At 47.4% G+C, this 26,858-nt stretch overlaps 1 protein-coding gene across 1 annotated transcript in view; it reads right to left on the reverse strand.

Annotated features, from left to right (window-relative positions):
• The window catches only part of ARHGAP26 (Rho GTPase activating protein 26), a gene marked incomplete in the record, with an annotated part of 513,022 nt that overhangs the window by 377,744 nt on the left and 108,420 nt on the right, over positions 1-26,858 (reverse strand). Inside the window, 3 exon segments of the mRNA XM_027770414.1 lie at positions 2,095-2,166; positions 6,888-6,949; positions 8,492-8,587. Of these exon segments, the coding sequence (XP_027626215.1) occupies positions 2,095-2,166; positions 6,888-6,949; positions 8,492-8,587 (230 nt within the window).

Here is a 26,858-nt window from a genome sequence, read left to right on the forward strand (position 1 = left end):
GTGGGGGAGGCAGCCCAGATATTCTCGAAAGAGCGCCCCAGGAGAAACAAGCTTGACCACTGTGCCATCAAGTTCCCCCGACCACCGAGTCTGCCATGAAGAAGATAGAAGACAACCACCATAAAAAGAAAACAAACAAAAGAACCCAAAGCTGTCATAGGAGCCCTGACGTCAGACTGCACGCATGCTCAGAAGACAGTGCACAGGGGGAGTGCACAGGGGGACCAGCAGGTGGTGTGGTGATTAAGGCGCTGGACACTTCCACGTGGCCGATCACGGTTGGAGTCCTGGACCTGGTGGCTTGCTTTCTCATTTTCCCTCTCTCTCTCTCTCTGTCTCTCTCTCTGTGTGTCTGTCTCTCTCTCTCTCTTTCTCTTTTCCCCTCTTTCTATCTCTCTCAGGCAAGCACATATGCCTTATGGCAAAAACCTTAAAAGAAAAAAAAAAAAAAATCACTGGTATTAAACCTAAGGGGAGCCCACTCAGACTTTCACTTCTCCTCGGTGGTAACTGTGGTAATCTTTAAAACCCCGGAAGGGAAGAGGCCAGAGTGAGAGGCTCCATGCTCAGAAGGAGAAGTAACTACTGGTGAGGTGACTTAATAAACAGGTCTGCTCTGCCTCTGCATCAAAGTTCTTCAAAGTATCAGAAGCCAGTGTCCCACATGGTCAGGAGTGAGAAAACACCAGCCCCAAGGCTGCTGAGAGGACCTGCCAGTTGGGTCTCCATCGCGAGAACTGAGGGAGCACTCAATCACAGCACATTCTCAGCCATCACTGGGTTGGTCCAAAGTCTTGGGCAAAATCTTAGTGATGCCAGATTTCCTTCGAAATTATACATCCCTTCATCTTAGAAGCAAAATTAGTAAGCTCCCATTTCCTCAGTGATGTAAACTAAAATTGGTAGGAAGATACTATAAAACTGGGAGGAAAGTCTCTCTCTATAATGGTCCCTCCTTCAAACTATGGGCAACTGTCCCTTTAAAAGACCCTGACATGATCTTTTTGGTCTCTAATCATATCTATCTCTAGAAAGCAGATGTACTTGGTTGTGAGGGGTTAGGGGTAAAATACCTCACTTTTTTTACATTTAGACTATCTTATCCCACCTACCATCACTTCTCAAGGCCACTGCACAACTGAAGTAAAATCCATACCAAGTGAGAGTGGTGTTGCCCAAAATCCCCTGCAGGTGGCGCAAGGGACTATGATGAAATTGACTCACTGCTCTGGGAAAATGAAAATCCTTTTGCTTTCATTCATTCCAATGAAAACATCTCCCCTGCAGGTGGCCTCTAACACTCTACTGAAGGTCAAACCGACTAGTGATATATCACAGGACAGGGGAACCCCAGAGAATCCACCTTTTAAAAATGAACAGGATTCCCTTTGCAGTCTTTTAATAAAAATCAGCCCAGATTGGGTCACCTCCAGGTCAGTGATACCACTGACCTCTAAGTTGAAGCAGGCCTATAGATGTGGGTGATTTTTTTTTCCTTTGTCCTGTACAAGATGTAACATAGATTCAAAAAAATTTCTTGCCAATCAGAAAATTTTAACAAAACCCTGGCTTTTTAGTTTCTTTGGAAAATTTTAAAGCTATGGCAATGGAGGGCCCATTTGCACACAGGGCAAAAATTAGTTAAAGCTAAGGACCAGCTGCCTCCCTTTAAAGAGGGATCCCGCACCCACAGGACCCAATTGCATCCTCTACGTAGGTTCTGAGTCCAGGACCTCCATAATAAATGCAATTCTAGGAAAACAAATGCCCTGGCAGTATAACCCAGTGTGCAAACACACAGTACCCTAACCACAGGAGATGCATGGTTTCTACCTCTGGGTGATTTATGAACAAGCACAAAACGATCAGCTAACAAAATACAAGGACAGCACCACTGGGACTGACCGCTCCAACTGTACCGCAGTCCCCTGTGAAGAACAGGTAAGTTAGGCTCCAGGTTTGTATGCCACAAAAGAGTTCATGAGGAGGTAGACTTAGATTTTCTGAAGTCTTTCTTGGAGTCTCTAAAAAAGGTGCTGCAGTGTCCCAACCTCCCACCCTAAAATCCAACAACGAGGTCTGTGAAATTTTCACCTTGGCTGCACCAATCTGCTCCTTTCGAAACTTCTCCAAGGGAGTGATGAGCACCTCGCTGGCATTTTCAATCTGGTGAAGAGAAAGAGGGAGGAGAAAGGGACATCGCATTAGCATCGGTGAAGAATTATAGCAGCCTCCCCATCATGTCTTAGTAGGAAATTTGAATAAGCAATACTGTGTGTGTGCCGACTGCTTACGGTGCTTCAACCAAGGGTGTGTCAAATCAAAATCCAGCTATCGGCTCAAAATATATTCCTCCTACACATAATGAATATAGATTCTTTCAAAGACATAAAGGGACCTCTAAAAACATGAACAAACATCTAAAGGCTGGGATACATGGAAACAGAGTAGGAGCAAAGCTTCAAGCTTCAGGTGACATCTCAGAAATGTTCATTCACCCAAGTTATAGGTAAACTAGATCAACACTAGGTCTAGGTTTAGGTTTAGGATAAAGGGGGGGAAAAAAAAAAGCACTTGGTGGCATGGTCTTATGTTGCTCTACGGGTCCTGGGCTGGGGCCAGGACACCTGTGCCTCCTGACTACTGGCTGCTTCTCAGCCTCATATCACAGGGTCCCAGCACTCCAACCCAGTGTGACTCCAATGCAACTCAAATGCACCAAAGTGGCCTCACCCCAGGGCCAATTTGCATTTGGCTATTCCCTCAGAGGCTCTACCCCCAAATCCTTGCATGGACAACTTCTCAATGAATTTAAGGTTTCATTTCAAGGTCACCTCTTAAGGAAGCTTTTCCTGAGCAATGCAACCCAAAGATGCTTCACACCACTGTGCCATTTTCTTTGGAACGCATTTGCTCAAGTTTTCTGGCTCACCATTACACACATTTATGGGGTCATCGGAAAAGTCATGGCATATTTTCCAATGCAAAAATGCATCCTGTCTTTTCCAACAACCCAATATGTATGGATGCACATATGCATGCATGTGCACATATACAATCTTGCAACATTTCACTTGTCCACCACTGTCCCCCAAACACATAAGAATAATGAAACAAAGGAGCATTCAAACATTGTTAAATGACTGGATGAATGAATAAATGATTTCTTGATTGACTGCCAACTGTGACCATGCGCAAAGCATTTAACCTCTCTGGGCTCTAATTTCAGCATCGGTGAAATAAGTGAATTGTTCAGCTCTGAGAGTCGATGGTCTTTGCTAAGGCAGTACAACATTTTACAATCTTTCCTTTTAAAGTCAGGCACTCAATGCTCAGTCTTTGCTCAACTAATTATTTCAAGAATCTCACTGCAACAAAGCATTATTTTTTTCTAAATTTCATATATGTCCTTCGCAATGAAACCAACCGAGAAAATGCCAGATGCCAAAGGACTGAGCGGACAATGTGTGGACAGAGAAAAGCAGGCCTTCAAATGTGTTACCATCTGCCTTCTTCTCGATTGTGAGAACACTTCTTTCAGAAAAGTGCGTTTTAACACTGAAGTATTGTGATGTTATTTAATTTGTTTGATTTTTATTCATTAATATTGCTTAATCAAGGAAGTCTCTGCCCCACTGCAGCTCTCTAAAGCTCACAAAGATGTGCCAGGCCCCTAAGTCAGTCGTGTTCAACCTTAGCTGTACATTAGAACCCGCTGGGGGACTTTAAAAAATCCTAATGTGTAAGCCACAGTCCAGACCAATGAACTCAGAATCTCTGGACTTCGTCCCAGATGTCAGTACTTTTTAAACGCCTTAAGTTATTCCTATGGGCCTCTGTGACTGAGAATTCAGACCTACATAGAGCCTTAAAAGACAAAAGCACTTAATTCTCACCTGGGAATCAGGACACCCCCGTCCTTGTCCCAGTCCTCCATCTACTTGTTATCAGCCTTGATCAGACCCATTTTCTCATCTAGCAAAGGAAGAGCTGCAGATAATGAACAATAAGGTTCCTCTCGGTCTCAGGGTCTATGGCCATCTAACTTCCACTCAGTTCCAAGCACTGCATGCTTTTTTTTTGGAGAGGTTTTTGCTATAGGGCGTGTGCGCTTGCCAGAAAGACAGAGAGAGACAGAGAGACAGAAAGCAAGAAATCACCCCCCAGGGGGGATGGTCATGCTGAAATCCCTTCTCCTCCATTCTCCTCTCGGGATCTTGGGCACGCACGCACATGCGCCCGGCGTGAGTTTAAGACACCGAGTCCAGGACTCGAACCACAGTCGACTACATGAGAGTCCAGCAACATAGCCATTACACTAACTGTTGGTCCCAGTACTGTGCTACAAAGAAGCGAAACCCCGCCCCACCCTGTCAAGAAACTCATTTAATATGACACAGTGAGACACACATACACGCACACACAATAATTATCAGGACGAAATATGGTAAACACAAGATCACGGGCATGAACTGACTGTTAAGAAAACACCCAAAAAAAGAAAAAGAGAAAAAAGTCAAATATCCCAGTGAGTCAAGAAAGGCTTCCCAAAGAAGGTCCAGCTTTGCTGAGCTGACAGTGAAGCCGTCAGAGGGCAACGAGGTAGAGAAGCAGCTTGCAGTGGCCAGTTACTCAGATGCAGACAGTAGAAACTCAATTCACTGACATTAATAATAAAATTGCAGAGCAAGCTAAAAAGCATAATCCCTCATTGTTCCCTTACCACAGGCCATAGCAGTCTGCAGGGTATTCATGGTGGTTTGCTCACCACACCCTCCTCCCACCCCCAAATACTGACTCGGCCAAGAATCAGACTCAAAAGAATCATTTCCCTTTCTCAAGCACTAGCACGTGCACAAACACACAAGCTTTCTCCTGCCTTCATTCACCACCAGCCTTGCAGCCACTACCACTGCCCCCCCTGATTCCGGTTCAAGCCCCCAGTGGGGAGCAATCAGGAGAAGCGGGGTCTCTCTCTGCAGGGGCAAAACTGAGAGGCCTCTACTCTGTCTGGAGGTCTTGTTTTGTTTTTGGTTTTTTTTTGTAGAGAGGTTTTTGCTATAGGGTGCGTGCGCTCACCAGAAAGACAGAGAGAGACAGAGAGACAGAAAGCGAGAAATCACCCCCCAGGGCGGAATGGCCATGCCGTAATCCCTTCTACTACGTTCTCCTCTCGGGATCTTGGGCACGCAATGGCCATGCAGTAATCCCTTCTACTGCGTTCTCCTCTCGGGATCTTGGGCACACACACACACACACCTGGTGTGAGTTTAAGCCACTGGGTCTGGGACTCGAACCGCGGTCGACTACATAGGAGTCCAGCGACATAGCCATTAAGCTAACTGCTGGTCCCTGGAGTTTTAAAGAACTCCTACAATTTTTGGTAGTATGCAAACGTTGGTTTGAAATCAGACTGGGTTGCTTTTTAACTTTTTAAAGAACTCCTACAATTGTTGGTAGAATGCAAACGGTTTGAAATCAGACTGGGTTGCTTTTTAACTGTGTGATCCTCGACAAGTTACTTAACCTCTGGAAACCTCAAGCTTCATTCAGAAAATGGGGATAATATAGATATCCGTTCAGTCATCATCATGAGGATTAAAACAGAAAAATGCACGTACAGCACTGGGCCACATATGTCTTGGTAGACTTAGTGCCCAAACTGTCAGCTGTTAGTATTGGAAGATAACAAAGATGCACATTAGTACCCTCTTCCCTGGGCCTCTGAAGCTCTGCCACTCAGAGAAAAGACCTGGTAGGGACAAACCAGTAGGGGATTTCAAATCAGGCTTCATTCATAGATTCTTAGGGACATGGAGGAATATGCAAGGAAGTTCCTGTGTGTGCGGAATTACTCACCCATTAATGCCAAACCTTATCAGAATGATCCTAGTAAAAATACATCTCTTAAAAATCCAGAGATCGGGACCAGCAGGTAGTATAATGGTTATATCACTGGACCCCCCCATGTTGTTGACTGTGGTTTGAGTCCTGGACCCAGAGACTTAAAACTCATAGCAGGCACATGTGCGTGTGTGCCTAAAATCCAGAGAGAAGAATGGAAGAGAAGAGATTGTGACGTGGCCACCCCTTCTAGGGAGTGATTTCTTGCTTTCTGTCTCTCTGGCAAGTGCACACACCCTATAGCAAAAATCTCCTAAAACAAACAAACAAACAAGCATTGGAAATCACCATTTCATTCCTCAATTTGCACAGTGCCTCCCTCTCTGAAGAGCTTCTTAGAGTTATCTTTATTAACCAAGTACCCATCTACTGGGTGCCTATGACATTGCAGGAAATAAAAGATGGTGTAATGGTTATATCACTGAATCTCTACATGGTGACCACAGTTCGAGTCCCAAACCTGGAAGCTTGAAACTCAGGCTGGGTGCATGTGTGTGCATGCCCTAAATCCCAAGAGGAGAATGAATTGTGGCGTGGCCACTCCCCCTGGGGGTGGGACGATTTCTCGCTTTCTGTCTCTGGCGAATGCACACACCCTATCACCAAAAAGAAAATTAAAAAGAGAAAGGAAAGGGCTTTTGGGTAGGTTGACAGGTGGAAGGAACAGGCAGCAGAATGGGGCAGCTTCTTCCCATCCTGCTGGTAGAAAGTCGAGGAATCCAAAGTTAAGTAATTGAAAAGATCCACCTGTATGTAGAGATCTTACAGAGACCCTTTAGGAGCACAAGGATGCTGTTCTAAAGTTACTCACCAGGGTAATCCTTTAATATTGACAAAAGGCTTCAAACCCTGCAAACACGGGGCTTGCTCAAGAGCAAGCACTCAAGTGGCAGAGTCTAGACTCAAACCCAGTTCTCTGACAACAAATCCCTTGGTGACATGAACATACCCTCTGGGCCCAACGGCAGCCCAGACACACTCACCATCCGTATCCGTTCATCTTCAAGATTCTTGAGGACAGTGGCAAACTCCTGCAAAGACCTTGCTGGAAAACAGAAAGAGGACATAAGATCAAAGGAGAGCAGGTCTTTGGGAACCTTTCCCATCCCAGCTCTTACGTTAGAGCTTTAAATTCCATGACACATGAAGATGCCTAAAGTAGATTGCTTCCCCAGACTTCACTTATTTTTTAATCATTAACCATTAAGGATGACCCAGAAATGGAGGTTAATTCCACCTGGCACTCTAGCAAGAGAAGGATTTCTTCAAGGAAAAGATCTGCCTGTTCCTAGGAATATCCAGGTCTGAGGAGATACTGGCGAACTCCCAAACCCTGGCCTGGAAGCAGGCAGAGTTCTGTTTAGGAGTTGAAGAATTTCCTGTCCAGGATTTGACCTGCTCAACCTTTGTCATGGGGATGCGTCACAATCCAACCTTTTCTTTGGCACCAGAACCAAACAAACAGTGCTGCTGGCATTGGAGGCTCCCTCTCTGGCTTTTCCTGGGTCCTTCCTCTCAGTCCTCAAGTCACTCATTAATAGAACACAGCCTGCAGCACGGCAGACGGACACAGCGTCATTCACAAAGACCACAGACATCAAGTGCTGTGGTCCCAAGGAGACTCGAGACACAGGGCCATGTTGGGAAAAGCACCCATAGGTTCAGAAGTTACAACAGGATGTTTTCATGGCTCTCAGGTGTCTCTCAATTGCCTTTGCGCACGCCCAGATCCTGGTGCTCTGTACGGCAGCAAGGGCTCAATAAACGCCGAATGAATGAATGAATTCAATAAAACTGTCACAATTCTTGCTCACTGAATGGAGTCAACCAAGATGCCCAGTGCAAGAAGAATGAGGTGTAATGATGAGGTTCTGGCAAAGGAAGGTGTCTTGACGTTGCATATCTCCACGCTCGGGGCTGTGCACAGGAGAGTGCGGGAGGCCAAGAACGAAGCAGCAGGCATGTTGGTAAGGAGTAACAGACCTCCACGGCTCGTTAAAGGAACAGAGAGAGAGATGGGGTCCACAGTGAACTGGACACAGAGCTCTCCCCCGGCTGAAGGCTGGGGTAGGTACACAGTTCCAGCCAACTGCTGCCAAGCCAAAATGTGGGCCCAAAAGATCCGATTCTCAACTAGAATTTTAGATCATTTCAATGTGGATAGTAATTCAGTTTTTCAAAATGAGAGCTGAAAGAGGGCTGCATTCTAATCTCAGCCCACGAGCTATCGCTGTGCAAATTCGGACCTAATTCTCCCTTCATCTACATGTGCTCTGCTTCCGCTCTGACTTCTCGGTACTGTGGTTACGGGGAGAGCATCGCAATAGTCAGGAAAAGAACAGTAGAGGAGGTGGAGAGGAGAGCCTCACTCAACACCTCAACCGTTCCCCTGCATGCTGGAGGGTGAGGCACCGTCAGACCTCGAGAAGTTCAGACCCACCCCCAGCCCCGGTCCTCACATCTCTCTGCCCCTCTAATACCACTAGGGATTTCCTTAGAGACTTCCAACCCCAGGCAAGATGTCCTCCCAGGACACAGAGAACTGTGACATGCAGTGACCCTTATCTTCTGCACAGTTATGACTTACCTATGCACATCTCATCGTCTGTTTCTGCATCTCCGATGCACTGAAATTTAAATTCATTTAAAGAATCTGCAAACTTCCGCTTTGCTGAAGACAAATCTGTCAAAAAAAAAAAGAGAGAGAGAGAAAATCAGGAACTGCTGAAATTAAACTGGCTTCCTATTTGCTGACCTTCTTAGTCCTTTGAGCCTGGGGAAAACTTGGAGGAAGGACTTGGAAACACCCCTGTCCCCATGGCACGGGAAACCCGGCCTTCCTCTTCTGTCTCAAGTCCAGACAAGGCTCAAGTTCTCAGAACCCTCTTAGTTCTCCTCATAAGCCCAGTGACGGTCACCCAGCGACAAACTCTCACCTCACCTGAGTGTCCCTGATGGCCACCACCACCAGGAGAACAAAGCCCTGGCAACATTTCGGATGGGGGTAAAAACAAAGCCCACACGTGGTATCTATAACGGAAACTCTCAGAAGGCCCTTGTCCAGTGAAAATAAATAAATAAGCTTCCATCTCAGATAGTAAGAAAGGCCGATGGTCCTTCCTGAGCCTCCCGCTCCTATTAACAGTATAAAAACCACCAAGGCACCTTTAAGTGGACTGACAGATATGTCTGCTCAGTACAAATGTGCTTAACTTAATTCCACGTGCAGCCTTCCTGCAGATTAGGCTAATCATTCAAATTACCCTCATACATGTCTCCCTCATTAAAGGGGAAATGGCATAATGTTCAAATTCCCAGAGGAGGGAAATATGAGGCATAGCTGGCAACAGACCTGGCTTTAATAAGATACGGGGGCGGGCAGTGGTATTCTGGCTCCATGGATCAACATTACCTCCTAGAATAAAAACACCCATGATCCTCAGCATTTCGCTTTCTTAGCCTGCAGAGCTGACCCTTAAAGTTAGGGGTCATGTTGTGCATCTTTTGATTTTGTTTGGTTTGTGCCTCTCTCCACACTGGGCAGTGCATCCTGCAGGGAGGGAGGGGGAACTGGAGGGGGTACAGAGAGCACTATATCTAATCCACCCCCCAGCACCCAGGGCAAGCCATGACTGGTAGTGGGAGTGCCAGGCTTGGGCTATGCTGCTGTGCGCGCCTGGGGCTCAGCTACTGTGCATGATACCAGCCCCTCCTGCTCCTGGCCTGTCCCCCCACAGGCTTGTACGACACAGCCCCAAGTTAGCAGTGGCTTGTGCAAAGCACTCTAACGAGGAAAGCATGTGAGATCCAGCACACAGGAGCCAACGGCCAACGGTCCCCAGTGTCTCCCTCATTCAGTCACTTTCCTAGACCGATTATTGCCAAATGTCCAAAGAGGCTGATGGGGACTCGGGCAGCTCTCAGAACTGGCCAGCTGAGGCTAAGGCTACTCCTTCGAGAACAAAGCACTAACTGGCAAGTCAAGAAAGAAACAGATGCATCTGAAAGTCAGAAAACTATAGGGAGGAAAGAAAAAGGCCACAGGTGGGACGAATAAGGAGCGCACGGTACTTCAAACTGGCAAAGGACCTGTGATGCGTGTGCACCGGCAGTGGGTGTGCGCGATCTCATTTTAGACAGAATGCTCCCTGATCAGAACCTACAAGGGCAGGCCTGAGCAAACAGCAAGAGAAGGTCTGTTTCTCCACCCTCCAGGCCACCCGACAGCCCTCCAGTGCCTCTGCAACGGGGCGAGAAGGACTCGAGCTGCATGAGCTGCACAATCATCTCAGCAAAGTACAAGGACGGCGAAACGTAAGCCAGGCTTGGGCCCGCTCCAGCACGCCCCTGAAAAGCTGTGCTGCAGGAGCACCTGCCAGTGAGGATCAAGGAGTGGCCAATAACGCACAAGGGGGCCTTTGTGGGCCTCTTCGCAGGAGGACCCATTTGCCACCAGCAGGACCTGTTAGCTTATGACCGGATGGTAACCTGATTTCTCTACCAGGGCACAGAGCACGCTCTGGCCCAGCACAAAGCTGAGGGGCAATGCGGGCCCCGTGGGGCTGAGAAAGAGGTCTATCTGTCTGCTCCCCCACCCCATGGAAGATTAGGTAATAAGCACTGGTGTGGAGTCAATACCGGGCTCTGGGCCAGGGAGGACAGCTGGGGAGAGTGAGAATCCCAATTACTGGAACCTGAAAAGGAGCTCACCTCAGGTTTAACAGAGGAATCTTTTAGTAAAGTTCTGGTGGACACGTGTTGTTTTGCTTGCTCAGAATCCATCCCCCAGACTCTGGGACAACATCTCAAGCTTGTTTTAGAGAACCTCCCTTCTCTGCCTGATGCTAAGGGGCGCTGGTTACAGGCTGATCCCATGCTGTCCCATCCCAGCCCCACTGGCTCCTGGGTTCAAGTTCCAGCCCCACCATCTATGGAATGTGTAACTAACCCTGGGTTAGTCATAAAGTCTCAGTTATCTCATCTGGCAGAAGTTGTTGGCCCAGCAGAGTAGGCACGAGAATCCGATAGACTGTGTGTACACTGTATACACACTCCACACACTGCGAAGTCCAGTGCAGACAAGGCTGGGCTATGCCTTCCTGTGTATGAATCCTCCAGTAGCAAGGCCCGGGGGTGGGGGTGGGGGTGGGGGGACACATGACAGCCTGTGATTGGAGCTCAGAAAAGTTGAAGGATTGATCTAAGAATACCAAAGTCCCCAGACCACGATCAGTCTCTCCCTTCTCTGAATGCTAATTACAGGGGGGGGGGTGGGGGTGGGGGGACACATGACAGCCTGTGATTGGAGCTCAGAAAAGTTGAAGGATTGATCTAAGAATACCAAAGTCCCCAGACCACGATCAGTCTCTCCCTTCTCTGAATGCTAATTACACAGCCACATCGAAGGGGACCTATGACTCAAGGCCCCTGAACTGAGATCTCTGTCACATATGAGGACACCATGCTGCCTCGCCCCATTAACATAAACTCTTCTGTGTTACTCAGGACAATGGACAGGACATCAAAAAGATAACATGCCACCCAAATGCCATTGCCACTTGTTTGTTTCAACCCGGAAGGATTAGTGACATCTTCTGTAGGTTAACCCCTTGGATATGCGGCTCTCTGGAGGTGGACTTCTGGAGCTTTTATTCTGACATGCACATTCCAGGAAGAGGAGAGGGGGAAGTGCAGAGGCTGGCACTGGTGCTGGGAGCATGCCAAGCTTGGTGGCACCCTGCTCATATAACCCCACTGTTTCTCCTTCAGGCAGTGCAAGACACAGTGAGGAGTCAAGCAGAGTTGATAAATATTTACTTTGTAGAAACATCTATTGCTACAAAAGAAGAATGATGGCCAGGGTGGAAAGAAGTCAAACCCGCCAGCATCTGGGGAGACTAAATATCTGCCTTACGAAGTAGAAAGCCTCTGCTCCCCGAGGGAGGAGACAAGCAGGTCGGGATACGGATGCTCAGCAGATACAACTCTGCACAGGGTTTGGAGAATTTACCCCAAGTATGAGCCTCTCACAAAACCAGAAGATGCGCCACAATTTTAAAAAATCACAATCTACCTTAATTTTATGGAGTTATACCAACACTACCGCAAGTCAAGACATTTCTTTCTCCGTGGGTAAAATGTAACATATGTGGGGCATGCACAGGGCACCCACCACACAGGGCACCCATCCGTGTACACCCCCACATAATATGAAGCTCAAAGTAACCTTACAATTATTACATATGTATTTTTAGCACATTCTATTGCCTTCCTGTGACCTATGAAGTTACCAAATTATCCTCGTCTTCAGGACAGAAGAGAGGATGCTGGGCTTCCTCTCCTAGATGGCTCCATGAGGTACATCACAGGTGAACCTCCTGACTCTGCGTTGGGCAAGGGAAGGAAACCAGGTTAGCTAGTTACAACCAATGTACGTAAGTCTGGCTGGAGCTTGGCACTGGTAGGAATATGCTTCCTCCTAACAAGAACCACCTCCCCTACCATTGACCACTGGGGAAATTTTTACATAATTGGAGGGAGAGACACCAGCAGCAGGAGCATAAAGCAAAACCTTCTCAATTCCAAGGGGCCTGGAGAAATGAGCCACTAACAAGCTGTCAGTCACAGCCACGTGTCCTCTGTCAGCCCCACCACATCCCCTTGCCTGGAGTTAAAATGGCTTAAGGAAGAGTCTCTGGAGATCCCCTTTTCTCTGTCTCCATAGCTGGACAAATTGAGAATGCACCCTATCAGAAACTGCCTGGAGAGAGGCATTTTCCGCTACTGGCCATTTCCCCAAGTCTGTATGTGGCATTTTACACCGAGTTGAATATGTGTATCTATGAGAAAACCCAGTGATGTTCCCTTGCTAATGCCTGAAGCCCTGCACTAATCTAGCAAAAAGAAACAGACTGTGTTCCACTCTTACACCCAAAGGAAATTCCTTTCCCACAGCACTTGTCTAGTTTCTGTGAGACATAGTCTCAACTGTGGCCACTAGGTGGCGATCGACCATATCACAGAAGGTGTGAGGACCAGGACTGACAGGGCCGGCCTTAAAGGCAGTGTGCGTGCAGATCCCAGGCTGTGAAGGGAGATGGACTCTGAGAAGGGAAAAGTCCAGTCAGCAACCAAGGGAGGGGTCCTGGCCTCTGCTGGGAAGAACTGTTCTGATACACTCGGGGGCCTGTGTTCACCTTACATATTCGAGTCTGAGACATGCCATGGAGGGAGGACGGGGTGAAGTCACCACCAATGTGATGCTCACGTTCTTGCAAATCTGGCTGAAGCCAACTCGGGGGACCACTCATCTTCCCAAGGCAGCTGACATATATGCCCACCAGCCATGGCAGCTGCGGCACGTGACAAAATGTGCATTCTGAGTGTACATCTGTGTGCTTCTCCTGAGGCCGTTTCCCTAGCACTGTGCTTCCTAAATGAGGCCACAGCCAGCACTGACTGGAGAATCTGTTTTTCTAACCAGAGCATTAGGGCTAATGAAATTTTCAGAGCTGATTTTTAAAATGAAATCAAGAAGGAGAAGAAATATCTTTCCAAGATGAGGTTTCTAGTTCTATTTACAAGGAAACGCCTTCAAGAATAACATGGGAGACCCAAACCCACCTTACTCTATACCAGAAAAACTATTAATACACAGTAAAATGCATTCGTCCATTGAGTACTTACTATGGAACATGCACTTATTAATAAGCACCTGAAATCACTCTAGCCTCACACCCACCCTGTTAAGTAGATTGTACTGACTCCATTTTTTAGATGAGGAAACTGAGATTCAGAGAAGTTAAATAGTCTGCCAAAGATCGCACAGGTAATTAGGGTAGAATAAGAAGCCTGGTCTTGGGAAACAGCAGTCAGTGTAATGGCTATGTCGCTGGACTCCCACGTAGTCGACCGCGGTTCGCGTCCCGACCCGGTGGCTTAGAACTCATTCCACGTGCGTGTGCGTGCGTGCCCACGATCCCGAGAGGAGAATGGAGGAGAAGAGACTGCGGCGTGACCATTCCCCCTGGGGGGTGATTTCTCGCTTTCTGTCTCTATGTCTCTGTCTGTCTGTCTGTCTGTCGAGCACACGCACCCTATAGCGAAAACCTCTCTTTTTAAAAAAATAAAAAAGAAACCTGGTCTCTCTGAGCCTAAAGCTCTTTGCTGCTAAATTCTATCCCTAATTTACTCACATATTTGAGAATCTGGGATCCATGTACTGAAAGAGAGAAAAAAGAGATGGCATGTACATATTCTATATCATTAAAGGGAATATAATTTTTTTAATTCTATGTATAAAAAACTATAAATGTAGGTAGAATGTGCTAATCAGAGGACAGGAAATAATGGCTAAAAAATATAAGTGGGATATTATTCCAGCCAGGACATCCAAAGCTGGGCAGAGGGGATGGGGGAAGAATAGGGAGTTGAGCCTTAGAAGAAGTTCAGTACTGAGCCAGCAGTGGCATGGTACCAGTGGCATGGCGGCTGGATCCCACAAGGCCAACTGCACCATTTGAATCTCAGACCTGGTGGCTTTCAAAACACACAGGCTATGTGTGTGTGTGTGCCCCAAATCTGGAGGGCAGAGATGAAGAAGAAGGATTGTGGCATGGTCATCCCCCATAAGAGGTGCTTTCTTGTTTTCCCTCTCTATCTTTGGTGAGTGTGCATACCTTCTAGCAAATAAAAAAATAAAAAATAAAAAGTTCAGTACTATTTGGGTATGTGAGAGACAGGCCTGGGGAAGTACTGTGCAAGGAGAAACAGAGAGCAAAGAGGTGGCAAAGCAAAAGCAGAGCCCTCCCCACCTTCCCAGAAACAGCTGGAAGTTCAGCTAAAGGGGCAAGGACAGGAGGAAGATTGGGAAGAAGAGTTAGAACCAAACCATCGAAGGACTAGACTGCCAAGCTAAAGAATTTGGACTTCATCCCTTAGAAATAGGAACCAGATTTTTATAGAGGAGTAACAAGATCAACTGAGACTGTGATTGAGTCTTTTATAGAGGAGCTGGCCCAGAACTTTGTTGTGGGACACCCACTCTAACTCCTCCACCAGGCTTTATTGTGAAAACAAGGACCCATGGTCAAGGGGCTTCTTCCCAGTGGGACAACTAGATGACTGGTGACACCTCTGAACTGGGACATTTGTACACCAACCACTGCCAGTCGAGAGAGAAAGAAAGAATATGAGGGATTAAAAGAAACTGCTCCCTACCGCCAACTCCAGATTCGAATCCTGTTAGGAATGCTCAGTGGCATTATCACTGGGTATACTATATGTAATGAACACCCATCATGTATACAAACACATATTTCCAAAGTGCTATGTTAGCTCTAACCTCCTAAGAACTTCAGGAGTTTAAGTGATAGCATTTGACTCTTTGTAGATGAAGAAATTAAGGCCTACTTTGATGACCGTGCATGTCCCATTGTAGGTGCTTAATAAACATTTCCTGGGGGACCAGCAGATGGCATAATGGTTACATCGCTGGACTCCCATATGGCACACTGCAGTTTGAGTCCCAGACTCCAGGGCTTAAAAGTCAAGTCAAGCCTGTTGGCGTGCCCACGATCCTGAGAGGAGAATGGAGAAGGAGGGATGGTGGCTTGGTCATCCTCCCTGGGGGGGTAATAACTCACTCTCTGTCTCTCCTTCTAACACACGCACCCTGTAGCAAAACTCTCTCAAACAACAACAAATTAGCTGAATCAACGACCGCTGTCAAGTAATTTAGTCATCCTCAGATCTATGATGAAAACTTGAGCCCTAACGGGCTCAGCACCAAACCTGCACCACTCTGCCCTGACACAAAGCAGAACTCCACAGGAGGAGGTACTGTATCTAGAACAGCTACATTTACAAGCTGTCCCAGACGTGATAAGACAGTGGAAGGTCAGTGCAGGAAAATTCCCTGAAGAAAAACTAGAGTTGATTTGCTTAGTTAAAACAAAAGCATTTTGAGAGGGACTAATGAAGTGAGGGAGTAAAAAGGAGAGGGTATTTCCAGGTGGTTCAAGTACAAGTATCATTCACGCACTGAGTCAAGGGTAATGCGGAGGAGTGTACTTGCGTGGGCTCAGCAGACACAAGTTCAAATCCCTAGCTGTGTGACTTTGGGCACATCCTTCAACCTTTCCAAGCCTCTGTGTAACTCTGGGTATACGTACCTCGCAGGGTTGTCATGGTAATTAGAAAAGGGGAGGGCTAAAGCAGACCACAGAGTAGCCCTCAAAGGCTGGCTTGCCCTCCTTCCCAAAAGCAAGCAGAGGCTGAGTGGAAGTTTACCAGAGGTTTGGAGAGAAGAGAATCAACAAAAGAAGCAGCTCTATTAACATAAGAATTAGGCCATTTTTGCCTCATTGAGTCACTAAACTAATCAACTAACCCTGTTCTAGTGAACTACTTAAAACACATCTGAGTCCTTAAGGGTTTTCCTAAGAAGCTTAGAAAACCCTAATGCATTTACAAATGTACAAGTTTCTTTTTCCTCCTGGCGCAAGGCAAAACTCAGGACCAAATGACACTGATTTTTAACAGAACTAACTCAAAGCTGTATGGATTCTTTTGAGAAGTTAAACTCAAGTGTCGCCTTTCAAATATACTGGGAAGAGTGGTACCACGGAATCCTTGCTGTCAGTTGCCGGGGGAGGCAGGCCAGCCCCAGATGAAACAGATGAGAGATGAGCGTGCTAACTAGCATCCAGGTAGATGGGATTGGCAGGGCTCCCAGGCCTGAGTGCTGGGTTTCCTAAGAAGGTGGGCTTTGCATCTTTTTCTTCTTTTTTATTTCCCAAGGTTTTTTGCCATAGGGCACATACACTGGCAGGAGAGAGACTGTGAGAGGGAAAGTAAGAAATCACCCCCCAGGGGATATAGCCAAGCCTGCAATCCCTTCTCTTCTTCAATTCTTCTCCTGGGATTTTGGGCACGCACACAAGTGGACCCAGGGTGATTTTAAAGCTGCCAGGTCCAAGACTCAAACTGTGGTATGCCATGTGGGATTCCAGCGCCTTTACGCACCATGTCACTTGCAGGTCGCCTCTAAGGTAGGCATTGTTTTAGGAAGGGGAGTATGGGTGAGGGGTGAGTATTAAAAGAAAACCACACAAGTCGGAACATAGGGTATGCAAGTTGAGTGGTTAAGATTAGACTGGGAAGGCCAGAAAAGGCCAGTTAGGTTAGAACCACAGGGTCAGTTAAGAATGGAGAAAGTGTGGGACATAATTGTTGCATGGTCAACTGCGGTTCGAGTCCCAGACCTGGCAGCTTGCAACATGCCGGATGTGTGTGCATGTGTGTCCAAAATCTAAAGAGGAGAATGGAAGAAAAGGGATTGCAGAGTGGCCATATCTGCTGGGAGGCAATTTCTCTCTTTCTGTCTCTCTGGCAAGTACACACACCCAATAGCAAAAATCTCTCTCTTAAAGAATGGAGAAAGAGTTCTCTCAACACCTGGCAGTTATGCTCAGCACCATGCAGAGGAGCAAACAGGGGCAGGGGTAGGGCGCACTGAGGCTCAACTCAGCTTTTGCCTCTGGAATGCCCCCCCTCTCCAGCAGAGCCTCAGTTTTGATCCAATCGGCCTGGGAACCTAAGCATATGCATTTCTAATAAGATCCAACAGAGTGCTGATGATGCAGACCCAGGCACCACAGAGACAAGGCTGTGGCCTGCCATCCGAGACCCTAAAAGCAAAGATCGCAAATTCTTTATCCTTCCAGCACAGTGCCTAGAATGTTCAGGGCATCGATATAAACTGGAGGAACGAATGAATGGATTCCTGGAGTGAACTTAAACTGCTGCAGACAGAATGGAAATAGAACCGAAAATAAAAACCAGGAAAGTTCAAGTGCTTGACACACTTGACCTCAGAGAACTCACCTGAAAACCAGGAGACTGAACTCGTTAATCTTTACGGTCCCATCGAGCTCTAAGGTACCATTCCAAGTATCTCTCTCTTTTTGGGGGGAGCTTTTTGCTATAGGGTGCGTGTGCTCACCAGAAAGACAGAGAGAGACAGAGAGACAGAAAGCGAGAAATCACCCCCCCCAGGGGGGATGGCCACACTGCAATCCCTTCTCCTCCATTCTCCTCTCAGGATCTTGGGCACACACACAACGCGCTGGGTGTGAGTTTTAAGTCACTGGATCCGAGACTCGAACCGTGGTTGACTACACGGGAGTCCAGCGACATAGCCATTACGCCATCTGCTGGTCTCCACCCCAAGTACCTTTTATGTTCCTGTTTTTTAAAAGTGAGGGTGTGCACGGGTGATCCCACAGCAAGGCACACCTCTACGTCATGCTCAGAGAGCAGTTTCCAAAAATCCAGTTGAGAGAACACAGACTGTTAGTCTCAACAAATAACCATAGTAACTAATACCCCCCAAATAAAATGATGTCTTCACAATGATGTGCTGGCTCAATTAGATTAAGGGGGTGACGTGTACCATCTGAAAATTTATGGTTGTAAACTTACAGCAAAAGCCAGACCTTCTTGGAAGAGGTTTATAAGTAAAAGAAAGGCCTTGCCAATAAATCAGAGACAGGACAAAGAGCCAGAAAAATCGAGTAGATGAGGAAGTGGAGCAAGTGGAGCAGGACGGCTCAGCCGGACCCAGGTGCACAAGACAGGGCCCCATCACCCAGATATAAACCCGGAAGTTGGATAAACAGTTACGAAATCTGAGTGCCACGGCCTCTTCCAGGGAATTATCAAGAAACAGCCATTTTGTCCTCCTGAGCCTTTCTTCATCTTACTATAAAACGAAACAATGCCTCTTCAGAAATGTCTGCAGAGATTTACCGGAAGAATTGTACAGAAAAGTGGAAAATTGCAAAACAGTTCGTTAGCATTGATAATGAATTTCCAGCCACATTCATCTCTCTGCAGGTCATCATGGAATGCAAATCTTTCTGGCCTGAAGTCTTCAGATTGGAGTTAGAGCTGTGAATGAAAAAATCGGCATTCTAACATGACAACCTATTGTCTTTCCACATCCTCGGGCCTGACTCTTGGCACTTCACTGAACCAATCAGGCAAGCAAAAAGCTCACTTGAAAAGCAGGAAAAGAGAAGCCAAAGCCTGTCACCTCCCTATAACCCTTGAACCTCTTCCAGCACAAAAAGAAAAAAATCGTAATTACAAATCAGCTAACCAGTAAATGCAGCCCCAAGAATCAGGGTTTAACTGGCATTCAACAGTCATTAACTTTAAACGCCGCAGAAAGCAGAACCTGGGGATGAACACAGACTCCAACACGGCTGCAGCGTGTACTTATCGACAGCTGAGTCGGACCTGACAGTACTCAAGGATGAATATGGTGTGGTGGATAATCGAGGCTGGCTCAGTGTCCACCTGCTCCCAATGAGAACTGTCCTGTGTCGAGGTGGACCAACATGGGAAGGGTCTGGATTCCCCCTGAACATGCTCGGTGTGTTCCTGCCTGTGACCCAGGGTTGGCTGGGACTGGGGTAGATCATGGTGTGAAGGCCCCATTGCGGTGCCTGTGTGTGAATCTTCCCTCTTTCTTTCTCACTCACAGAAGAAACTTAAAAACAAAACAAAACAAACCCTTCTTTGGGACCGGCAGTTAGCATAATGGCTATGTTGCTGGACTCCCACGTAGTCGACCGCAGCTCGAGTCCCGAACCCAGTGGCTTAAAACTCACACTGGGCACGTGTGCATGCGTGCCCAAGATCCCGAGAGGAGAATGGAGGAGAAGGGATTGTGGCATGGCCATTCCCCCTGGGGGGTGAGTTCTCTCTTTCTGTCTCTCTGTCTCTCTCTGTCTTTCTGGTGAGCACACGCGCCCTATAGCAAAAACCTCTCCAAAAATAATTAAAACCCTGCTTTGCCTATATTACAGGAGAGTGATTCTCATGCTTTGATGTGCAAAGACGAGTCCTTGTTCTAAATGGCGCCACCTGGGTCTGTACTGGAGTTCAGAAGATGATACATGGAGGTCTTCAGCACAGGGCCCGGCCTGCAGTAAACACTCCGTAGACCGTAGGTATTAATATTACACAGTCACACATAATAATGGAAGAAATGAAATGCCAGCCTGAGTTATTTCTATGCAAAGATGAGAGGGTAATCAAGCCACTGGCCTCCTGCCACCCATCTGTACACCCCACCACCTTGGCCTCCTCTGGCCCTCCTTCCCACGAGGCTCCATGCAGCATTATTAGGATCTAAACCGAATCAACCTAATCCCTGGGCACAGCTCAGACACTCTTCTAACACCGCAGGAAGTGAGGCGGCGGCTCCTCAGCACCAGAATCAGTTCAATTAAAAAGGAAAATCACTGGTCTCCCCCTGGATTAAATGAACATTTCCTGAGGAAAAGCATAAAGGGTTCTAGCAATTCTGAACAGAGCCACACCTAATAACAGTCCCTGGAATTAGTTTCACTTTGTTTTATCCCCTGTTTAATTAAGTTAGCCACTTCCCTGATGCACCTCAGGATAGCTGTGCTCCCATGACCAAGCATGGAGGTCTAGGCCAGCAGCCACCCTTCCCAGAGGCCCCCAGGAAATCCCAGGTCTCCTGATGCCCAGTCTCTTTACACGACACTGTCTCCTCCCCAGTCCCAGTCCAAGTAAGAAATTAGGCTCCAGGGGGTGCAGCTGGTGGCATGGTGGTTAAGGTGCTAAACTCTCATGGCCAACTGTGGTTCAAGTCCAGACCCAGCAGCTTGAAAATCACTCTGGGCATGCGTGCTAAAAATCCTGAGAATAGAGGAGAAGGGACTGCAGCTTGGCCATCCTCCCTGGGGGTGATTTCTCACTTTCTCTCTGTCTCACTCAATGTGGCTATTCCCTGAGGGAGTGATTTCTCACTTTTCCTCCCTATGTCTCTGTCTCTCTCCAGTGAGCATATACACCCAATGGCAAAAACCTAGAAGAAAAAAAGCAATTGTGCTGTGGTCAGTTCCCAGAGTACGCCCTTCCCCCAGACCACCACAGAACTGAGAAGCTAAAGGTCAGTGTTCTTCAAAACATGGCTGACCACCACTTGTGACAGACTCCCAAAGAGCACACTCTAGCCATGTGAATCAACCTTTCTGGGCTGGAGCCTGGGAACCTGAACTTCCCAGGTTGAGAACTGTTACCACCTGCACCTCAGAACACTGAGTACCGAGCACCAGTAATGGAAGCCCTCCAGATGACAAAGGTGGAGCTGCACGGAGTCAGCCGGAGCTTCTAATTCCTGACAGTAGCTTTACAAATGTTCCCAAGGCAGGCAATTAATTCTTGCGGTAGAAGAAATTTAGGTGACAGGAGAGGTGGGAGGAGGGAATATCACAATTCAACTTTAAAATCACAAATGCTGAAGCCCGAGTCTTTTTCCAAAAGTGTGCTCAATCATGTCTCTTACTCTGAAGCCCACACAACCCATAGCTGGAACACAGCTCCGCTGAGGGCCTGATCTTTAGAGACCGACCTCATAGCACCTGAGTGATGAATGGCCCTGGCGCTGACTTCCCAGAAACCCATCTGGAAACCAGGCTTCCCACACAAGGGGCAGCTGTTGATGCTGTGTTAAAATTTTCAGTTTATCTTGAACAGTGCTAAGTGAAATCGATGGACAGTAGTACATGCGCGTGAGCAGGGTAGTGACAGCCTGGTGTCCTTGGGGGCCCCGGGTACAGCTTGTGCTTGTGGTGCCCATGAACATGGGATCCTGTGGACCCAGACATGTGCAAGCGCAGAGAGACTCAAAGCAAGTTCCAGGTAAGCATGTGATGTCTACAGCGGAGCAAGTGGACCCTGCCCGCCCTGGAGGACTACACCCTCTGTTCCAACCAGAACCAGCCAAATGTCAGAAGGCAACAGAGCATTCCAAGAAACACACAGGGCCAGGGCACCCTGCAGCAGTCTTCCTCACTCATGCTATGTCCCTGGGTACGCTAACCAGTGACACCGACCACAATGCTCAGGACAGGGAAAGACCAGAAAACCCCTATTTTCCATTCTTCTCAGTCCTTCCTTACTCACCAGTAATCTACAGGTAGAACAATTTGAGAGCCTGTGCACACATCAAGAAGTAAAATAAAGTCAGGTTATTTTATGCAACATTTCCACTGTTCTTGGAAGAAGGAAAGAAAATGTCTATGAGCTGCAAAATACGAATTGTATAATTTTGGTGATTCTGCATACAAGTCAGATGATCTTATATTTAAAACTGACATTCTACAATATAAAGATGAACAGAAGAATTCATACTAATGACTTCAATTTTTCATTTTTAGAACCTTAAATAGCAAATTTAAAAGACCATGACTAGTCAGGAGAGACTAAGAAAAAAAGCAGCTTTCTATTTTAATACCTTTAATAGTACATATGTCTGCTTTTTGAACCAAGAGCCCCACACATTAATTAGCTGGCCCTGGACACTGAAACACCTTGGAATTGCTTTTCTCCCTCAGTGAACTGTCTTCTCCAAGTGGTACCTTAAGAAAGATCTCCATACCTGCTGCATCACTGAGTCCAGACCACAGACTGGTGGTCTGGACTCTAAATGGCCTCCTTCCTTCCTTCCTGTTCTCCTCCAGGCCACCTGTCACTCACCTGCCCAAAATGACCTATGCAAAAGGTACATCTGGAGGCCAGTAGGTGGCATTGGTGGTTAAGGTACTGGACTCCTACATGACTGACCACAGTTTGAGTTCCAGTGACTTGAAACTCATGCCAGGCACACGTGTGTATGCCCAAAATCCTAACAGGAAAAGGGATTTTGACGTGGCCATTCCCTCCGGGTGTGATTTCCCACTTTCTCTCTGGCAAGTGCACATGCCCTATCCTATAGCAAAAATCTCTCTTTAAAAAAAGGTTGATCTGGGACTAGCAGTTAGCTTAATGGCTATGTCGCTGGACTCCCATGTAGTTGACGGCAGTTCAAGTCCCAGACCCAGCGGCTTAAACTCACGCCGGGCACGTGTGCGTGCGTACCCAAGATTTCAAGAGAAGAATGGAGGAGAAGGTATTGTGGTGTGGCCGTCCCCCCTCGGGGGTGATTTCTCGCTTTCTGTTTGTCTCTCTCTATCTTTCTGGCAAGCACATGTGCCCTACAGCAAAACCTCTCAAAAAAAAAAAAAAGGTTGATCTGATACTGCCCCTTCCATGCCCTCGCCACTTACAACTCTTTCAATCCTTCTCTCCCAGGATAAATCTAACCAAGGCCTACAAAACTTGCCCCATCAGCACGCCCTGCCGGCCTTGCCTTTGATCCATGCCCCAGCCCCACTGGCCAGCTTTCAGATTCTCAAAGGTGCTGGGACTCCTCTAGCCACAGAGCCTGGAGTGTCTCACTACCCCCACCCTCCTCCTAGTTACTGCCCCTCAGCAGATCCTGCTTAAAGGGGCACTCCCTCAGGGAAGAGCAGCAGTCTCATCTCATTCCCCTCCCACCCCAGGGGGAAGCTCTCATAGCTCCTTGGACTGCCCCTTCCCATCCCTTCACATGATCGGTGACTTTCTTTGCTGCTGAGACCTGTTTAATGTGTACCACTTTGATGACGTTAAAAGCCCCAGGCAGGCAGAAGTCATGACTTTTTGTTCACAAAGGGACAGTCACCATAATTCTAACATACCGCAAGCCTCCGGTAATTTTTTTTTGGGGGGGGGGGTGTTTATTTCCTGGGCCAGCCCCATATCCTAATGGTTAAGAGAGTTGGGTCCTCCAGTTTGACTATGGTTTGAATCCTGGCCCCAGTGGCTTGAAAAGCCTGCCAGGTGCATGTATGCCTCAAATCCCAACAGAATGGAAAAATGGAGGAGAAGGGGTTGCGATATGACCACGCCCTGAAAAGGGATACTCTCTCTCTCTCTCTCTCTCTCTCTCTCATGAGTACATGTGCTCTCTGGCAATTTAAAAAAAAGACAAAAAGCTTATTCCTTTATTTCTTCAGTGAGCAAGAAGGACAGAAAGACAGGTACCCCCAACAGGGAATACACACAACAATCTGTCCCTAGCTCCAGCCAGCCCCAGAGCCTGGGCACATGCATACTCAGTGCATTCAGGGAGGCCTCTGGATTTGAACCTGGAACCTTCCCACATGGGTCTGACTGATGGAGTGTTGTGTAACTGCTGAAAATGAACCACTACCTGCCACTCCCTCTCTTCCCCATGTTTTGTTTTTGGGGATGTTTTAGAGAGATTTTTGCTATAGGGCACGTGCACTTGCCAGAGTAACAAAACAGGAGAAATCACCTCCCATGGGGGACTGCCATGCCACAATCCTCTCTTCTCCGTTCTCCTGTCAGGATTTTGGGCACACACACACACGCACAAACACAGCACCTGGCATGAGTTTAAAGCTGCCACATCGACTACATGGGAGTCCAGCAACATAACCATGTCATCTGCTGATCCTCCCATAATGTTTTTAAATAAATAAGTATTTCTTTATTTAACCACATGATGGTTAAGGCACTTGACTCCCACATGGCAAACCATGGTTCGGGTCCCAGAACTGGTAGTTTGCCTTTTCACTTACCCTTTTTCTCTTTCTCTCAATCCATGGCCGAATTTTAAAAACGGTATTAATAAATAAAATTAAATAATTATTTTTTAATTAGTGAATTAATTAATATATAAATAAGAAAATAACTCTTTTTCCCTAGGTTTTTGCTATAGGGTACATGTGCTCGCCAGACAGAGAGAGAAACAGTGAAACGAAAAGTGAGAAATCACCCCCAAGGGGAGGATGGCCACGTTGTAATCCCTTCTCCAGTCTCCTCTCAGGATTTTGGACACTCACACACATGCCTGGCGTTATTTTCAAGCCGCTAGGTCTGGGACTCAAACCATGGTCGGCCATTTGGGAATCCAGTGCCTTACCCACATCACCTGCTGGCCCCAGGACGCAACTCCTTTTTTTTATTTTTAAAGAGGTTTTTGCCTTAAGGCACATGTGCTCTCCAAGAGGAGAGAGAGAGAGACACATAGACATTGAGAGGGAAAGAAAGAACTCACCCACCCCCGCCCAGAGGTGGATGGCCACACTGCAATCCATTCTCCTCCTGGGTGGGCATGCACACAGATGCACCTGGCATGATTTTCAAGCCACTGGGTTCAGGACTCAAACCGTGGTCGGCTATGGGGGGGTCCAGTGACATATCCACTACACGATCTACTGGCCCCAGAATGTGACTCCTTCTAAGAGTTTGGTCAGGAGAATGACAAGCCCCGAACTCCCCGTGTTGCAGAAAGGGAAAGCTGAGCCACAGAAATGAAGGACACACCCTCGACAGAGCACCATTTCCTGGGCTAGTCCTGAAGTCCCAAACCACACCTCCCCCACTGGCTTTCTTCACTGTCCAACAAGATGCCTGTAATGTTTGCAGGTACCACTAGTGCTACTTTAAAACGGCCTCACCTAAGGCCAGATGACAGGAGAGAATATGCATATGAATATCTAGACAACATGTAAGCCAGAATTTTTAACTACAGATTCTGGTGACAAACTGTGCCAAATAACTTCACGTGCATGCAGATGCCGTCCTTTCTAATCTACCCGGTAACAACTGAGAGCAAATACACACACACAAAAATACAAACAAACATACCCTTTGGGGACGTGCTTCTTGATCTGATTTTGCAAGTTCACCTGAATCAGATCATCCCAGACATACTGAATCAGAAATTCTGAGAAGCCAACCTGTAGATCTGCCTTTTTAATAAATTCTCCAGGTGGCTCTTATGCACGGTAGGTTTAAGAAGCACTGTTACAGGAGGACATCGCGTGTGAGGTTTAAATACGAGGGAACTGAAGCTAATAACAGTGAACCTGAGAAAGCAGAGAAACAAGAAAGAAAAGGAAAGCGATGTTCTGCAGACCGGAAAGTCCCTGGCAACAGGCCGCTAAGAAAGCAGCAGGAAACTGTTCCCAGAGGAGAGAAGGACCATGGAAAAACCCTAGGCCATTGTTCGTCAGGGTTATTAATTATTTGGGCTATTTTATTCTCATGGGCACTTCCTCCTATCTCAGAGTGCTCCTGGGTCAGGCAGTGAGAAACCCTGCCATGCTCCCCTCCCTCGCAGCAGGAAGGACACGGCAAATGTGAGCCAGGGACCTGCGTGAGCTGGGCCCCTTGCACAGTCCCACAGCTTCTTCCGGCCATCTGAGAAGAATCCTCTACCCAGAAGCCCTCACCAGAGACTAGAATTCCTGCCTCTGCTGGCCCGCCCCACCTCGCCACCCCATCCAGCCTCATACCCCGTCAATCGGGAAACCCAGAGGACTGAAACAATTCGCAGGAAGCCCCCTGGTACTCCTCCATCAGCTTCAATATTCTTTCCTAGAGTGGAATGAACAGGGTCCCCCAAATTTATGCCCACCCAGAACCAAAGAATGTGACCTTATTTGAAAATAGGGGCTTTGCAGATATAATTCGTTAAAATGAGTTTATACCGGATTAAGATGTTTCCTATATCTAATGACTGGTGTCCTTATAATAGAGGACACACAGGGAAGAAGGCCATCTGAAGATGGGGACAGAAATTGGAGGGGTCCAGCTCTAGCCAAGAGCACCAAGGACTGCCAGGGGCCACCTGAAGCTAGAAGAGGCAGGGACAGACTCTCCCCTAGAGCCTTCCCGGGGGACATGGCCTTGCTCACACTCTGATTTCAGATAGCTTGTGTCTGCGACTGAGAAAATGCATTTCTAATGTTTTTAGCCACCCACTTTGCGCTAATTTGTTACAGCAGCCCTAGGAGGCTAGTACACCTCCTTTCTTACAAAGCCTGAGCCTTCAAGTCATATTGTTACCAAAATCTAGGGGTTCTGCAACCCCAAAACACGGAATCTTTGCCCTCCCGATATTGAAAACAGTCTGCCCCAGCCACTCAGTCTCCCACCAGCTCACCACACTCAGCCACAAGGGCATCCTTCCCAGATAGGCACCTCACACATCCTCCCTGACCTGAGAGGCTTGTTCCCCC

Source organism: Tupaia chinensis, unplaced genomic scaffold (genome assembly GCF_000334495.1).
Source record: "Tupaia chinensis unplaced genomic scaffold, TupChi_1.0 Scaffold000132_1, whole genome shotgun sequence".
Taxonomy (NCBI): Eukaryota; Metazoa; Chordata; class Mammalia; order Scandentia; family Tupaiidae; genus Tupaia; species Tupaia belangeri.